Source organism: Agaricus bisporus (assembly GCF_000300575.1).
Source record: "Agaricus bisporus var. bisporus H97 unplaced genomic scaffold AGABI2scaffold_1, whole genome shotgun sequence".
In the NCBI taxonomy this organism is placed as follows: Eukaryota; Fungi; Basidiomycota; class Agaricomycetes; order Agaricales; family Agaricaceae; genus Agaricus; species Agaricus bisporus.
In genome coordinates, this window is record NW_006267344.1 from 2,816,585 (window position 1) to 2,833,273 (window position 16,689).

The 16,689-nt window shown below is 47.3% G+C and overlaps 5 protein-coding genes across 5 annotated transcripts; 3 read left to right on the plus strand and 2 right to left on the minus strand.

Moving 5' to 3' along the window:
- Positions 1-378: 378 nt before the first annotated feature.
- Positions 379-2,788, plus strand: 028-1 (BZIP family transcription factor; the record flags this gene model as incomplete). The annotated part of the gene is made up of 5 exons (XM_006454914.1): positions 379-778; positions 835-905; positions 962-1,054; positions 1,118-2,245; positions 2,300-2,788. 5 exons carry the CDS (start codon positions 379-381, stop codon positions 2,429-2,431), a joined length of 1,824 nt encoding a protein of 607 aa, XP_006454977.1. The 3' UTR covers positions 2,432-2,788.
- A 1,373-nt stretch (positions 2,789-4,161) lies between these two features.
- AGABI2DRAFT_148177 (hypothetical protein) lies at positions 4,162-7,355 on the minus strand (the record flags this gene model as incomplete). Its single annotated transcript, XM_006454758.1, has 13 exons — positions 4,162-4,173; positions 4,228-4,387; positions 4,440-4,465; positions 4,515-5,301; positions 5,354-5,532; positions 5,592-5,807; positions 5,861-6,457; positions 6,540-6,564; positions 6,613-6,784; positions 6,836-6,967; positions 7,020-7,074; positions 7,132-7,284; positions 7,335-7,355. The coding sequence occupies 13 exons, from the start codon at positions 7,353-7,355 to the stop codon at positions 4,162-4,164; spliced, it is 2,535 nt and encodes an 844-aa protein (XP_006454821.1).
- Positions 7,356-7,589: 234 nt separating this feature from the next.
- On the plus strand, positions 7,590-12,701 carry AGABI2DRAFT_215383 (hypothetical protein). Its single transcript, XM_006454759.1, has 12 exons — positions 7,590-7,719; positions 7,772-9,381; positions 9,436-9,733; positions 9,787-10,225; positions 10,282-10,483; positions 10,536-10,759; positions 10,819-10,833; positions 10,890-11,097; positions 11,155-11,496; positions 11,547-11,810; positions 11,868-12,020; positions 12,080-12,701. The coding sequence occupies exons 1-12, from the start codon at positions 7,602-7,604 to the stop codon at positions 12,491-12,493; spliced, it is 4,287 nt and encodes a 1,428-aa protein (XP_006454822.1). The 5' UTR covers positions 7,590-7,601; the 3' UTR covers positions 12,494-12,701.
- Positions 12,702-12,788: 87 nt separating this feature from the next.
- AGABI2DRAFT_182788 (hypothetical protein) lies at positions 12,789-15,012 on the minus strand (the record flags this gene model as incomplete). The annotated part of the gene is made up of 6 exons (XM_006454760.1): positions 12,789-13,410; positions 13,467-13,798; positions 13,846-14,656; positions 14,709-14,825; positions 14,878-14,944; positions 14,991-15,012. 6 exons carry the CDS (start codon positions 15,010-15,012, stop codon positions 12,861-12,863), a joined length of 1,899 nt encoding a protein of 632 aa, XP_006454823.1. The 3' UTR covers positions 12,789-12,860.
- Positions 15,013-15,019: 7 nt separating this feature from the next.
- On the plus strand, positions 15,020-16,569 carry AGABI2DRAFT_190059 (hypothetical protein). Its single transcript, XM_006454761.1, has 9 exons — positions 15,020-15,121; positions 15,169-15,186; positions 15,243-15,310; positions 15,364-15,502; positions 15,558-15,651; positions 15,704-15,854; positions 15,909-16,016; positions 16,073-16,211; positions 16,263-16,569. The coding sequence occupies exons 1-9, from the start codon at positions 15,046-15,048 to the stop codon at positions 16,451-16,453; spliced, it is 984 nt and encodes a 327-aa protein (XP_006454824.1). The 5' UTR covers positions 15,020-15,045; the 3' UTR covers positions 16,454-16,569.
- Positions 16,570-16,689: the final 120 nt, after the last annotated feature.

The following is a 16,689-nucleotide window of genomic DNA, read 5'->3' on the forward strand; positions in this document are numbered from 1 at the left end:
AGCAGGGCCCAGCGACGGCGTCGCCGGCAGGGGATCGGCTATCGAACTAGTCCATTTTCCTCCTGAACGATAGGAGTATAGAGGCTAGAATGATTCAGGCGGGTAGCGTCGACGAGGAAAGACGATAGAAAAGGTATTCCATCCATGCATCGGTTGTGCAACTGGCGATGGGAGGATGGAAGTTCTGGAAGTGGGCCCGCGGGAAACGGAGGATGTTGGTATATCCGGTTGTATATCCTCGGAGTGTGAAAAGGTGTTGCCGGGGTGTGATCCGGAGCGTGACGCGGCCAAATAATAAATAAGTAAATAAAGAAATAAGGAATTAATTAAGCGGAGTGATAGTCGCTGTTTCAGCGTTTCTTGTCCTCTCCCCTCGCCATGGACAGCTCGTATCCCGACGTCTCCTCCCTCTGGGATCTCTCCCACAACACCGCCTTCCCCCAGCTCCCCGACGACGACTTCATGGCCATGCTCCAGAAACAGTTCCCCCTCCCCCCGCCCAACAACCCCCACACCGCTTTCCCCCACGCCGGCGTCAACCCACAGAACATCTCCAAGCTCTCCCTCCCCAGCCTCTCCCCTCCCTCCGAAGACAGCAGCCCCAGCCCCCCACACAACCCCGACTTTTCCTACGATCTGAACGAGGATAGCCCCACTGCAGGCGACGGCGGTAGTCGCAGCGGTAGCGCTGGCCCAAGGGAGTCCAACCTCAAACGCAAAGCAAGCTTTGGTGGCGATAACTCTTCAAATGGCCCTTCCCAGAAGAGCCAACACACATGTGGGTCAGATCTCTTAGTGGGGAAATGGTGTACTTATCGCTTTTTTCTTTCGCAGTATCCAATGATAAGAAAGGAGCAACTTCGAGCAGTGCCGGGTCGAGACGCAAGTCTATCGGAGGGGCTACAGTGAGTTGCCATGTATCAGATTTTCTTAATTTCTATTTTAATATATTTGTGCGCAGCAGAAAGATGAAACCCGTCTGATGAAGCGCAAGGAACAGAATCGCGCTGCCCAACGAGCTTTTCGGGAGCGGAAAGAAAAGCATGTGAAGGATGTGAGTCAGAATCAATGATACCCTGAATTGTTCCTGATTTGCCTTGCGGCCGCTCGGTATTAGCTTGAAGACAAGGTGGCTGAACTGGAAGCGAAAAACGATGCCGCCCAGCATGAAAATGAGAATCTGCGCGATCTGCTATCCAGGCTGCAGTCTGAGAACGTTATGCTCAAGCAGTCCAACTTCACGTTCACTATGTCGCCGCCAAAATCGCAATCAGACCCACCTCCTGCTCCCCGGCATTTTTCACCCGAGGCATCTATATATACCACATCATCTCCAACCGCATCATCTATGGTCTCACCCGATTCTTCACGTGCTGCCACCAAACCAACAAATCTACTGGATTGGACTTCGCTCACTAGCTTTGATCCCAATATACTGTCCCTTCTGGAAGAGACTCCACAACCACAGCCTACGGCTACTTCTAGCGCTATGGACCTTGATCTATTTAGTACTCTTGACGAAGGACCTGATTCATCCTCTTCTCCATTCACGACGATCGCGAGTAATCCAGTCTTCATGTCCTTTGCCTCGAGTTTTGACACTATGACACTGCCCGAAAATTCATCGGCTCCCATGAATAAGTCGGGGAATAGGTCGAATTCGCAATCCTTTAACTTTGATATGAATTCGTTGGGCTCCTGGCCCACACCCACGCCTCCGGCTCAAGATACGTCGCTTGACGACCTGTTTGCAGGCTATGTTCCGAACCAGACTGTCGACTTTTCCACATTCGCCACTACCCCTTCAATAAGCCCTGTCACCCACCAAGCAACTGTCAACAACCCTGCCTTCACCAATGTTAACGGTAAAAATTATTCATACCTAACAAGGCAATCTTCCGATGCCGCACGATTATCGTCTATCCCGTCACCGACGTCACAGAGCACCGTCGGCTCAGACCCATCACCCAAGGAGGGTGATCACTCTCCTCACGTTTCCAACTCCGCTACTGATGCGGGCTATCACAAGAAGTCCGAGTGTCCAAAGACAAAGTCTGAGCTGTTAAAACGGATAAATGAAGCGGGATCGTCACCGTTCGCTCGCGCGGGTTTGTCGAAAGCCCTTGATCAACATGGATCCATGGTTTCCTGTGCGGGAACTAATCTTCCGAAGACGGCGAAAAATGACATGAACGTTGAAGTGCTTAGCGCTTGGAGAAGTATCACATCTAATCCCGCATTCAAGGTAAATTTTACAAAAAATATTATGCTTGCTTGCCCCTGCTGACCTGTTGACTAGGATGCGAATATTGACATCAATGATCTATGCGCACAGTTCACTGACAAAGCTAAGTGCGATGGTACCAAGGTTGTACTTGAGCCGCAAGGGATGCATGATATCATCGAATCGCTCGCCTCCAAGAACCACTGATAATGCCTGGGTTGGTGAAGAAGGGAGGGATCATCCGTGTATCCATTATCATCGACTGTATTGTGGGGCGCTGTGGAGTTCCATATCCGGATCCGCCCATACTTCCGCCATTTTTCACCCATACCTCCGACTCGGGTGGTCTGGAACTCGCGGGCCTGCATAACGATCAGGCTCTTGTCATCGACAAGGGCCAGCGGCTGCGTGCGATTATAGCGCAATCCAGGAGTCAAAAAGTGTGAGGATGTCGTCTGCTATTGTCTGACTTTCTCGTGTATTCAATGTTGTCTTCACTACTGTGAGGAATACTTATGTACTATTATATGCTGTCGTCTTTCTTTGGGCCTTTTACTTTTTTTTTTTTTCGTATTCTCGCTGTCCTTGGCCTCTGTCACTATTCGTGCTTATGAACGGATATATTGTAGTTAAGCTGGGAGCACCGTCTGTATCTCCCAAATGTGAATCTGACTACTGTGTTTTTAGTACCTATGCTAAATTTTGGTTTAATTCTTTCATGTCCGTATGACCTGTGTTAAGCGCCCCAAAAATAAAAAATAAAAAAAATAACAAACTTTGCCCCACTCGACCGAACGATACCAACAGAAAATTCTGAGAGCAATTCAATTGCGCTACTTTGTGAGTCAAGGGGTGATATCGCACCACATGGTTACCTCCCTCGTTGCATCAATTTCGTCGTATATAAACCGTGATCAGCGGCTCGAGTACGTTACTTTGGGGTACGTGTGCGACCGATGACCGGTGACCATTAATCATCCCCAATTATTCTATCTCTCTAACCCTTTTGGGGGTTCTTAAACCCCGAGTCCCCAGCGGTTATTATCAATGAATCATCATTGAGCAATTTACAAATCTATTTTTGTAAGATGAACCTGAGCACCAGAAGCTCTAGAAGCCGTGGATTGTCCTTTTGACTTGTCTCATATTAAGCGAGCTGTTTGTTGGGTATATATCAAAAATTGTAAAACCGGAAGTTGGTATTTTGCGAAGGGTTCTGGAACTACTGTTTGTTGTTATGCTTGGATATACCTGGACCAATAGGATTTTCGGGCTGTGCCAGTGGTGATGTAGTAGTATTGTTATTGGTTGAGATCGGCGTTGAATATTAATGCTTTGTTTGTGTTGGGGAACATACAGCACTCGCGTTTTTCCTATTGGTGTGTGTGTGTGGGGTTTATGTGTATCAGAATCCGAAAAAAGGAAGGGTAGAATGAAGCTGGGAATGAAGCCACACGAAAACTACTTGTGGGTCAAAATCAAATCCTTTTTTGTAAATAGTACATAATAATTTAGCAGTATCATTTCATGTGCGGTGCTTAAAATCTAATTTGTTAAACGTGCGTCGGGTAGAAGACTCGCTGTGAAATGTTCGGACCAAAAATGATGGACCCGGGACCACATCGGAGCTGAAAATGGTCTTGGAGATTTCAAATGGTCGTGTCAATCCGATAACATGATACCCGAGGTAGGTAGAAAATCATAGTAATATATATATATAACGAAACACTCTATTATACTGGATGAAGTTACGTGGACGCTCAACGACTGCTCGAGAGGAATAAATCGAATAAAGCTATTCCGGCGGATGAATGGACAGAACGACTGGTTTGAGTTATTGAGACGCTAAGTATTCTTCCGCCACGACAACCGGCAGTCTTCATTTACTTAAGCAAGACAAGAAATTAGTTTGTTGTGTCTGAAACCTCTATACCGGATCAAGCGATAAACTGGAAAAATCTTTGAGCCTCGAGGCAAATAAATGCGTGATACCTCTCACTCACCTCTTCTGCACGTTTCTCTGAGACCGAGGCAGCTCCACCGTACTTTCTGGCTTCTTTATTACTGATGAGACTGATATCTCGCCCCAAGTCCTTGACTTGCATCCAGAATTCAGGATTACCGTTCTTACGAAGACAGTCCTCTTTAAGACGGGGTAAAAATCTAGAGATTCCGTTAAAATCGGAAACAGGAAAAGGGGAGTGATAAGCCTTACGCGTTCCATGCATCAATTTCGTCCTCCTAAACGGTCATTAGCCCCTATTGGATGAAATTTCTGAAATTTCTGTACCTTAAGGCATGTATCTCTCAGGGCCCTTAGACAATCAATCATTTCTTCATGCCTCTTGGACGCAAATGGTCTCATCACCACTTCCACTATCACTTCACGTAGGTCCTCCACAGCTTTGCTGACCACATCTCCTTGTTCGAGATTTTTCTTGAAATCTTTCAATGGGAATGTGGTGCCGATGATTCTCCCAGGTGCTCTTCCTAGATCAATCTGTGGAGATACCGAGCGCGCTGGCGTAGGAAGAGGGACGCCACGCTGAGGAGTTGGCTCCGGCGTGGCTAGTGGTGGCTTCTTTCCGTCGAGTCGACGCCCTTCCTCCGGATGTTGCACTGTTACGAACCCAGTCTCCTCTTCCTCATCTTCTGTTTCACTGCCCGAGTCCATAGCTTTGGCTTTCCCCTTATCCTTGGAAGGCGAGATAGGCTCTAGTTTGATCACACCCATCATCGGCGAATCGATTGATTTCGGGCGTTTGTGATTGAGTAGTAACATTTCGTCGTCGTCAGCCGCGTACTCATGTCCTTTATTATTCGCTGCAGCGCCTCGTTTCACAACTCGTTTAGGTATTTCTTTGACTTTGAATGCTTCTTGTGCTTGCACGATAGCGGGTTTGGCACGTTTGAGGAGCTTTTTGGGTGGGTCGAAATATTTGAGAAGCTCGGGATGTGGAGGTGGGAGTGGATTGCTTGCGATGTCAGTGACAACGGCACAATGGAACATGGCTTGCTTCGTGCGATGAAGTGCAGGGTTGTATGACTCTGCGGGATTGAACCACGGTGTACGGTTCCTAAATTATAAAACATTGTCAGACATGGAAGGACGATAGTATTGTAACGTACCCTTCTTCATCTTTTTCGCCCGCGTTCATCAAATCCAAGGCGTCAACGAAGTCGTCCATCGCATTTTGCTGTGATTCAGTAGGTATGTAAGGGTGACTTTTGATTTCTTCGCCGTTCTTGGAGATTAGCTTATCCAAAGAAGCAAAGCCGTATTTGCGAATGTCATCTGCGAAAGGCATCTGAAAAATTAGTATTATATGGTTAGTAGTCGTGAAATATCAGAGAAGATATAACATACTTGTGCCCATAGAAAGCATTCTACTCTTTCGAAGGCTTCCGGGTATAGCACTCCCATCTTTGGGTCCATATCGTCTCTCGACACCCAGCGGGCAATGGCTACACACTCCTTTTCGCGCATGGCTTGTACCATTGACGAAAGGGCAACTTGTTGCTGGGGGTCAGTAGGTTCCGCCCAGATATATTGGATTTCTCCCATAGATAGTTCACGAGGAAACTTGGTAGATAGTGAATGGATTAGCCTATGGTGATGTATTTAATATGGCTTACCTTGCTAACAGGGAAAAACCCACAGATATCGATGCCTTTCTTTGTTGGAAGGCGGAGGAACTGGCCGTCTGGACAAGGGACATACGTGGATCCGTACTTGAATCCGCGAACGAGCTCCTCCCTTTCTACTTTCTCGAGGTTATTTTCCTTCTCTTCGTCCGTTGCCTCACGCTCCCCTTGATTTTCATCAAGCGGATTTACGTTGTCCTCCATTTTGACATCGCCGTCTGCGTCTTGCTCATCGTCGGTACTCCGGTCAACATAATACTCGGTCTGCAGTCTCAGAGGGGCGAACGCGACTTTAGAATCATCACCATCGATGACCATGGCTTCGCCGGAATCATCCTCGCGTAAGGCGAACTTTTTCCAGGCTTTTGCCCGCGAGATGGAGGTGCATTTACTTGCTTTGACAATAATTTCGATTGCCTCTTCCGCCATGGTATCGACGTCTCCAAGACGCAGAATATTACCCATAAGAGTCGAGCGGACGTTTTTGATATCCGGTTTGGAAATTTCTTGGAGAGCGAAAGTGCAGTTACCGACAACCCCAGATCTCATGGAACTGGTGAGTTTGTGGTAAAACTTTTCGCTCTCCATCTAAAAGATGTCAGCTTGGCTTTCGAGAGCTTGTAAAGGGCTCAATGACTTTTGAAATAGTTTTAGGTTCCATAGACCGAACTTCTTGGTCGTCAAAATCAACGCCTCTGCGTAAAGGTTAACGTCGGTTGAAGACATTGAGATGGAGGACTGACACAACAGTCAACGACACGCCAAAATCGTCCATCTTCTGGACCGCCGCCTCCCAATGTTCAGGTTCAAACGGGCATTCACCGTTTGTGAGGAGGACAATCTTGCGTGTCCAACTTTTCTTTTTTCCAAGGTATTCTGCTTGAGTTTGAATGGCTACAATCAAGCCATCCATGGCTATGGGCAAAGTAAGTGAAGAAATGTGGCACAGAGTTGGGCACGACTTGCCATCCCCTTTTACATTGGACGTGCTCAATGAATCGAGCTTAGATAGAAGGTTGGCGGTAGGCTGGGCGATTGAGAATACCTCTTCGACATTCTCGTAGCCACCATTCCTCTCATTGATAATGTTACTTGTCACTAAAAGAGATACGTTTAGGTTGTTGAGTTGAATTGGCTTTGAGGCAAGCACCTTGGGAGCCGAAGGTGACAACACCACATTGGTCGGTTTTACGGCCATTAAAGATCTGAACAGAGGAATTGGGCACAGGTCTCAAATGTCTCATGCGGTCAAAAATTCACACCATTTCTTGTATTTTGAGCTTGGCAAACTGGAGGACATATTCGAGATGTGTGACGGTCTTTTCAAGAGTCTCCCCCTCGGGCCCTGGGAACTCGATGGTCTTGAGGGTGCCCATGGGTGGTGTCGTATCGACGACAAACATAGTAACTGTGTACTGGTGGTGTGTGTGTTAGAGGGCGTCAAAGGTGTCCGTGGTGGACTTACACCCGCTCGTTCTGCTGCCATGGTGGTCTGAGTGCGAATGACTGGGACAGACGCGACGAGGGATATTGGATCACGTGGACGCAGCAAGGTGTCACGTTTTGGAATGGAGTGTGACATAGTGACACGGGTGCTGAGTCGCCTCTTGTCGGCGATTTTGTGAGAGCTCTCAGCAAGCTTCCTCTGCCACCTCCCCCAATGTCCGCCCAAATGCTGGGCAATGGCACCCAAGCGCCTCTCCAGCAGCATCCTCAACAGCGACAACAGTCCATGCCCGATGTCCAGCAGCTCATGCAGCGCGTCTCCTTCCTCCGTAAAAACCCCACAGAACAGAAGAATCCCCATGAAGCAGAGAACATTTTGAAATACCTTGCAGCTATTGGCCAAAGTTCGTATTCCCCTTCATGCTCGTACCGATCCTCATACTCAAACACTTACAGTGCAAGGCCGCAATCAGAGCCAGCATCAGGCACTCCTCCATCAGTCCCAACAGCCTACCATGACCAATGGACATGGTCCTCACCTTAATGGCACCTCTACTTCAACCTCTGGCGCACCTCCCCCAACCCAACCTCCGGCAGCCAATCAGACACCCATATCCTTTACGCCAGATCAAATAGCTACTCTCCGTGCACAGATACAGGCCTTCAAGCTTCTCAGTCGTGGAATGCCCCTTCCCGAGTCCATGCAGCAAGCCATTCGTACTCAAAATACTGCTATCTCAGACCTTGAGAAAGTCGCTCAACCTTCCTCCATCCCCAACAAAATTGTCGATGCAGCAGTCAAGTCAGCCAAAGGCGAAGCCAGTCTGCCTGCAACCCCCCCAGTAACCACCGGCACAGAGGATATCAAGGCTGAGGAAATGGATGTGGCACCCATTAATCCCGCCGACCTCCCGAAAGGCCCTTTTTTAGAGGACAAAGTCAATTCTGGAATATACCCCTACAACGCATTTCGCCATCCCTTCACCCACTTAAAACGCACGTCCGACAATGACCCCCCTCTGTTGGCGACTCGCCTTCAACGTCTCCTAATCCCTACCATTATGCCGGCCGGTCTCGATGCTCATCAGATTCTGAATGAACGTGACCGTTTTATCGAAGCTCGCATTCAGCAACGAATACGGGAACTCGAAACCATGCCTTCGACCATGGGAGATGGTGCTTTCGATGTCGATGTCGAGGTGAAGGACGACAAAACGGAAGACAAGGAAAACAACTCTAATCCTTTAACTTCCCTTATCCATCCACCTGCCACTGCACATGGGAAGCTTCGAGCCCTTATTGAACTTAAGTCATTGCGTGTCCTTGACAAGCAACGTGCGATGCGAGCAATGGTAGCGGAGCGTCTCAACCACGGTTCTATGCTTCCGCTCAACCGGCTCGACTTCCGTCGTACTCGTAAACCGACTATTCGTGACGCTCGCGCCACGGAAAATTCGGAGCGTCGGCAGCGTGCGGAGCGAGAACGTCGTGCTAAGCACAAACATGTCGAACAACTCACCATCATTTGCAACCATGGCCGCGAAGTTGTTGCCTCCAATCGCAATGCCCAGGAACGTGTCGCGCGCATTGGTCGTGCGGTGTTGCAATTCCATGTCTACACTGAGAAGGAGGAGCAGAAACGTATCGAGCGTCTTGCCAAGGAACGTTTGAAGGCTCTTAAAGCTGATGATGAAGAGGCGTATATGAAACTCATCGATACTGCCAAAGATACCCGTATCACTCATCTACTTCGCCAGACTGACTCTTTCTTGGATTCCCTCGCGCAGGCCGTTGTTCAACAACAGAATGAAGGAGGGATAGTGTATGAGAATTATGACACTGAACCGACATCGGAAGCAACGTTCGGCGCTCAAGTCTTCGATGAGGAAGCCACTAGCGACAAGAAAGTCGATTATTATGCGGTTGCGCATCGTATTTCAGAGAAGATTGCCAGACAACCCAACATTCTTGTTGGTGGTACGTTGAAGGAATATCAGCTCAAAGGTTTACAGTGGATGGTCAGCTTGTACAACAACAAGCTTAATGGTATTTTGGCGGATGAAATGGTGAGTTCTTATATGTGTTGATTCTACTACAAAGTCTCATATAACTTTGATTAGGGTCTGGGTAAAACTATTCAGACCATCTCCCTGGTAACCTTCTTGATCGAAGTAAAACGGCAACGAGGACCTTATCTAGTCATTGTGCCTTTGTCGACCATGACCAACTGGTCTGGAGAATTCGCGAAATGGGCACCTTCAGTCAGGATGATTGCTTATAAAGGCAATCCTACCCAGCGGAGAGCTCTGCAAGCGGAGTTGCGCATGAATCAGTTCCAGGTCTTGTTGACTACCTATGAGTATATCATCAAGGACAGACCTCATCTCAGTAAGATCAAATGGGTTCACATGATCATCGGTCGGTTTTTTATCGAGTTGTTCGCTATTTTCGTTGCTCATATATGCCCGTAGATGAGGGTCATCGGATGAAGAACACCCAATCCAAGCTCGTTCAGACCTTAACAACTTACTACCACTCTCGCTACCGTCTTATTCTCACCGGAACGCCACTGCAAAACAACCTCCCGGAACTTTGGGCTTTACTCAATTTCGTGCTTCCTAGGATATTTAACTCGGTCAAATCGTTTGATGAATGGTTCAATACTCCGTTCGCTAATTCCGGTACTGGAGAGAAGATTGAGTTGAACGAAGAAGAGGCGCTCCTCATTATTCGTCGCCTGCACAAGGTGCTGCGTCCGTTCCTGCTCAGGCGTCTCAAGAAAGATGTCGAGTCTGAGTTGCCAGACAAAGTTGAGAAGGTTATCAAGATTAGAATGAGTGCGCTTCAAAGTCAGTTGTACAAGCAGATGAAGAAGTATAAGATGATTGCCGACGGGAAGGAAACTAAGGGGTAAGTGGCCTAACTTCTGTCCGCGGATAGAGTAGTAATCTGTTGTCTTCTTATAGGAAAGCTGCTGGTATGAAAGGTTTGGGTTTGAGTAATGAGCTCATGCAATTACGGAAAATCTGCCAACACCCGTTTCTCTTTGAGAGCGTGGAAGACAAGATCAGCCCTAGTGGATATGTGGACGATAAACTGATCCGTACATCTGGAAAGATCGAACTACTCAACCGTGTTCTTCCCAAGTTCTTTTCCACTGGTCACAGAGTATGACCTCTACTTGTTCGTTTAGTTTACATGATGCTGATGTTTCATTCAGGTTCTGATTTTCTTCCAAATGACAAAGGTCATGGATATCATGGAAGATTTTTTGAAGATGCAAGGCTGGAAGTACCTTCGTTTGGATGGTGGAACCAAGACAGAAGAGCGTGCTTCTTTCGTACAACTTTTCAACGCCACAGATTCAGAGTACAAGGTCTTCATTCTGTCGACTAGGGCTGGTGGCCTGGGTCTCAATTTGCAGACAGCTGACACTGTCATCATGTGAGTCGATTTCAAGTCAAGTGTATGATGTATACTTATTGAATTGATGATTTCTACAGCTTTGATTCTGACTGGTAAATAGATATTGTTGGCGTCAGATGGATTGCCATTGATATATTATTACTTATAGGAACCCCCACGCCGATCTCCAGGCACAAGATCGTGCTCACCGTATCGGTCAAACCAAAGCGGTGCTCATTCTTCGTTTCATCACGGAGAAGAGTGTAGAGGAAGCAATGTATCAGCGAGCAAGGTTCAAACTCGATATAGATGACAAAGTTATCCAGGCCGGCAAGTTTGACAACAAGTCGACCCAGGAGGAACAGGAGGAATTTTTGGTGCGTCTGACCGCCTGTTTTCTGTTTCAAACTCGTTAATCATATGAATGTTATTAGCGGTCTATTTTGGAAGCTGACCAAGAGGAAGAGAACGAAGAAGCTGGCGATATGAATGATGATGAGCTTAACGAGCTTATTGCCCGCACCGAGGATGAGGGAAGAGTATTCCGTCAGCTTGACATAGAACGGGAACGTAAGGCTATGGAGGCTTGGCGTGCCGCTGGGAATAGGGGTAAACCGTTGCCATCGCTAATGCAACTTGAGGAGTTGCCAGAGTGTTATCAGACAGACGAGCCCTTCGAAGTCAAAGAGGCAGAAGAGATCATCGAGGGACGAGGTCATCGGAGGAAGAATGTGGTCAGTTATAATGATGGACTAAGTGATGATGCGTGGGCTATGGTGAGTGTCAGTTATCATTAAGTCTGGTGCTTGTTTAATGATGGAAACAGGCGCTGGAAGATGGCGAGGACTTGCAGGAGCTTTCTGAACGGACCAAGGAAAAGAAGGACCGGAGGCTCAACAACAAACTCCTAAAGGATGCTGAGGCTTCTGCTCGTGGCACACCCGTATCGGATGATAGTCGCGGTCGCAAGGTGAAGAAGGGTAAGAACAAAGTGGAAGATTACAACGCCGGGGCGAAGCGAAAACGCGGGCAGAAATCAATGTCTGTAACACCCTCCATCGCTGAGGATGAAGATGAAGATCACGATCCGGTTCGAGGTTTTCTCTCCTGTTAGCTGGTTTTTGACTAATCCATTTCATATATATAGAAACGACGTAGGAAGGCCAATAATGACATTCCTCCTGCCATACGCGAACGGATGAAGAAAGGCTTTGCAGAGTGTCATAAAGCAGTGCTTGCTTGCGAAGATGAGACTGGGCGGAAACGTTGCGAGCTTTTCCGGGAGTTACCAGACAAAAGGGTACGTCGGCTTCTCAGCTGCTATGCAAACTGCTACTGAGCGTTTTTTGTTTCTGATAGGACTACCCCGATTATTATCAGCTTATTACACAGCCTATCGCACTCTCCCATCTGCGCAAACGTGCCAACAGCAATTTCTATAAAACCTTGCAAGCATACAGGGACGACTGGAAGCTCATGTTCAATAATGCGCGAACTTATAATCAGGAAGGATCTTGGGTGTACGTCGATGCAGAGGAGATGGAGAAAATATTTATAGCGACGTTCAACCGCGTTTTCGTGGGCTCTGGACTTCCTGGTGCACCAGTAGCAGCAACTGGTATTACCCAAACTGGGTCGACATCAGGATCGTATGATTCGGCTTTGACCCCCATGGAAGATGACGATCGACCGCCGCCTATACGCGGACGGAGTGCAGGGCGGAAACAGGTATTGAGCGATGAAGAGTATCTAACTCCTAGCGATGACGAATGATTATTCTTTTCTGCGGAACCTTGTCTTATTTCGTTTTTGGCTCTTGCGATGTGCTTCCTCTCTCTACCTATACATCTTTTTTATTGTACTTGTTGTACAGAATCGTCAAATGATTTTAGAGTCATGCTGATCCTTCTGACTTTGCTTCGATCCCTTCGGTTACTCTGTTACTCTCGTTAGTTGTATAAATTCATTGTAGTTCTATTTATTTACAAAGTCAACTTTGGTTATTCAATTGGAACCTGCCAATCCCATGGTATTTAAGTGTTGTGTCAGTCGTCGCTGTCTTTGTAGAAGCAGAATTGGTTGTTGTATATATTTCTCCTCTTACATATCCCTACACAGACTTCGAGATTTTTGGCAACATTCAGCTCCTTCCCCACCAAGCTCCTAACAAACTACTGATACCACCTCGGGTGGGCGCCTCACTCTCGGGAGTTTCGGGACGACTTTCCTCAACCTTTGTTCGCGGGACTGCCTTCTTCTCTATCGTGTTCTCAGCTTGAGCGGCTTTAGAGGAAACAGTCGAAGGAGCTGGCGCAGGTGGAAGAGATTCTTTTCCGGCCTTCTGGAGCAATTGATCCATGTTTAATGGAACGTAATTCAGAGCGATGTTGAAGAATGTGGGTTTCTCATAATCCTTTGGATCCCTGGTGGTTGAACCCCCATTGTGATTGAACCAATCACGCTTGTATTGAAGAGAATCCCTTGCGAGTTGATCTTCCATCGATTTGACGTCAGCAGGTGTAAGGGAGAAGAAACTCGATGTCTTGTTGGTATCGGATGAGATAGGGTCGTGTATGAGGATGGAGAGGGTGCTGGATGTTTCACGAATATGAATTGAAGCACGCTGGAGCAATGCGAGTGTTTCTGCGTATTTTTTGAGAGGAGAATAACAGTGGGCAAGGAAGAGACATCTATTGAAGCACATTCAGGCTAAAACAAACGATGACCTCGAGGTTACAACACATACCTCCGAGCTTTGGTGAAGGTTGACCTTGCTTCAACAGCATGAGCTAAGTCAGGATTATCGTCCACGATGCTGAGAGTCCGCATTTGATCCAAACTCTGTACAACGGTATCTAGGAGTTTGACAACAGCAGGATACAAACGCATATCAACTTGTTTGTGCTTAACGGTGTGGGTGGAGGAATCCTTGAAGTGGCCTTGAGATGCGAGAAGCACGGATGCCAACAAAAGATCACGCTGGATACGGCGAGAGAGAAGTTGGTAGACGATATATGCATGTACAAACTGGATATCGCGACTCCCACTTGCTGTGTTGGAGGCCGATCCACCGCTCAACTAATCAATGTTAGAACTTGTTTTCAAAAACAGATAAAATGACCTACCTGATGAACTTCGACTAGTTTTCTAGCGACATCTTCCGCATCGCTGAGAGTAGAGAGGATAGCATCATAGGCAGCAACACCCTTTTTTGACTGCTTTTCCTTGACCAACTTGTTACCATCAGTGGTTGAGTCTCCAGTGGTTTGGCTAGCAAGTTTGCCTTCGGCTTCTTGAACTTTCAGCAGGACATCAACCAGCTCAGGATTTCTGATGGGAACAGGCTGGTCCTCCCAAAACAATGGCTTAAGCTTCTGAGGAAGACCGCCCTTTTCACCACCGCGACCTTCGCTATGAAGCTTTTTCACGAGATCGTCACAACCTTCGACGATGGAGTTTTGGTATTTTGGCGCTATTTCGGCGACGATACCATCGACATCATAGGACTTGGTCCTCCCGAGTTCATGAGCACAATAACGGATTTCGGGGCCGATCTCGTCGGCAAAGAGAACAGCGAGTGCTTGCTCTCTACTGGTTTGTGCGGCAGACGCGAGCTCATCCAAGAGGGATCGGGCGACACTGAGTTGCATGACTGCATCTTCGAATTCTTCTCTGAAGCGCAGGAAACGTCCATTCATGATGATGGTGTATATTGTTACTTCGAGTAGGCTTGCCACCGTAATACGAGAGTTGGTATACAGAGCCTGGCAGTGAGATAACAGTTGCGTGGACCAGTGAACGGCACGACGAAAACGGCCAGTTGCAGAATGGCGCAGGGTACTTGCACGATCTTTGTTGGCTGGCAGGAGAGCTTGACTGATAAGTTCTTGAGAGTAAGACCAGGCACGCTCGGCCTCGAACAACAGTAGTTGGAGACTAGGGAACACAGTTAAGAGATCAGTGCTATAGATGCAAGGGCCGGACTGACTGTCCCTCCTTTATGACCTCTGGCGTAATGGGAGGCAATTTCTTAAAATCGCGACCCTTTCCATGCGTCATTTTGAGGCTGGAGCGGAGGCGATGGGTGCGATTTGCGCAGTGTTTTCTGGCAAAGGTTAAGAACGCTCATCTCCCAGTTGAGCGGTCGAGTAGCCCACCTGTATCTTGCATGGTCATTGTAGCGCAGACCGTATGCATTGCGCTGCTGATTGACGAGCGAAAGGGCTGTGGAAAGTGAGCAGACGAGGGTGAGGAGGAGGGAAGGAAATACCGTGGAAGTGGAGAGAGGCCATGGGCGGAGAAAAGCCTTGATCTCTCCCATCACCATGTCCGACCCAGAACTCCTTCCCCCGACTCTACAAAACGTTCTCGACCAGACAACTCTGCGATGGATATTCTGTGGTATGCCGCCTTCGCTCAGTGCTTCAGCTAGGCTAATACTTTAATAGGTGGCAAGGGTGGTGTAGGTCAGTATGCTCCAGCTGCCGATCCTTCCTCTGCTTATAGATGTTCTGTCATGAAGGTAAAACTACAACATCGTGTTCACTAGCTATCCAACTTTCGAAAGTTCGCAAGTCCGTGCTGCTGATCGTATGTTCGGTCCTCGCTATACCTCACATGCTGCGACTGACGTGGACATCTAGTCTACTGATCCGGCACACAACTTGTCGGATGCTTTTGGCCAGAAATTTGGCAAGGATGCAACCAAGGTTAACGGCTTCGAAAATCTCCACGCTATGGAGATCGATCCGACGAGTGCAATTCAAGAAATGGTCGAAAATTGTACGTAGACGCTCAAACTTTGTTCCACTTGCTCCACACATATATTTCACTTCAGCGGACCAGAATGGTATGATGGGATCTATGATGCAGGATCTAGCATTTGCTATTCCAGGTGTTGATGAAGCTATGGGTTTCGCAGAAATCATGAAGTATGTAAACTTTTCCGATATCGTAAGGACAAGTGCTGATTCGGTTCTTTAGACATGTGAAGTCGATGGAGTACGATGTCATTGTATTCGATACCGCACCCACTGGGCATACACTTCGTTTCCTATCCTTCCCTACCGTATTGGAAAAGGCTCTGGGAAAACTCAGTAGTCTGGGCTCTCGTTTCGGTCCGATGATCAATCAAGTGCGTCCCGGTTTTTAAATTCTTTTCATATTCTTCTTAATCCTCTTCCTTTAGATGTCTTCCATAATGGGTGGGGATGCTGGTAGTCAGGAGGATATGTTTGCTAAACTAGAGTCGATGAGGGCTATCATCACAGAAGTGAATTCACAGTTCAAGGATCCGGTTCGTGTTTTCTATCTTCTCCTTCATCAGGTATCAATACCAACAATATTTCGCAGGAGAAGACGACGTTTGTCTGCGTTTGTATATCGGAATTCTTATCGCTCTACGAGACGGAGCGTCTCGTCCAAGAGCTCACCACCTATGAAATTGACACACATAACATCGTTGTCAATCAATTACTCTTCCCCAAGAAAAGTACGTTTGTATCTTGTCTCTCAAGCGCCATGCTAATCTCAAGCACACCAGATTCAAATTGTGAAAACTGTAGCGTCCGCCACAAGATGCAACAAAAGTATCTTAATGAAGCTCATGAACTTTATGATGAATTTTTCCACATCGTCTTACTTCCTCTGATGACAGACGAAGTACGAGGTCCGGAAAAACTCACGGAATTCAGCAAAATGCTGGTAGAACCCTACGTGCCCCCTCAGGATTAGTTACAGAGTGTATCCGGTATAATAGTTCATTTCAATGGTCGTCTAGATTGGCACATTAACAAGTATCTTTGTTCATTATTGGAACCAGGCAGGAGTACAATGCACTATCGAATTACATAAGGTAGGTTGAATATGATACATAATAACTTAATGTCAGAAGAAAGCGTGCATAAAAATTGAAAAGCAACATGCGAAATTGAACGACAAAACAGAAAGCATGCAGCATAAAGGACAAC

Coding starts and splice junctions, on each gene's coding strand:
- AGABI2DRAFT_215383 (XM_006454759.1), top strand. CDS start 7,602: ATGCCCGATGTCCAGCAGCTCATGCAGCGCGTCTCCTTCCTCCGTAAA. Junction 10,484..10,535: donor TCTTTTCCACTGGTCACAGA/GTATGACCTCTA, acceptor TGTTTCATTCAG/GTTCTGATTTTCTTCCAAAT. Junction 11,098..11,154: donor AGGAACAGGAGGAATTTTTG/GTGCGTCTGACC, acceptor GAATGTTATTAG/CGGTCTATTTTGGAAGCTGA.
- AGABI2DRAFT_190059 (XM_006454761.1), top strand. CDS start 15,046: ATGTCCGACCCAGAACTCCTTCCCCCGACTCTACAAAACGTTCTCGAC. Junction 15,503..15,557: donor TCAAGAAATGGTCGAAAATT/GTACGTAGACGC, acceptor ATTTCACTTCAG/CGGACCAGAATGGTATGATG. Junction 16,017..16,072: donor ATTCACAGTTCAAGGATCCG/GTTCGTGTTTTC, acceptor AATATTTCGCAG/GAGAAGACGACGTTTGTCTG.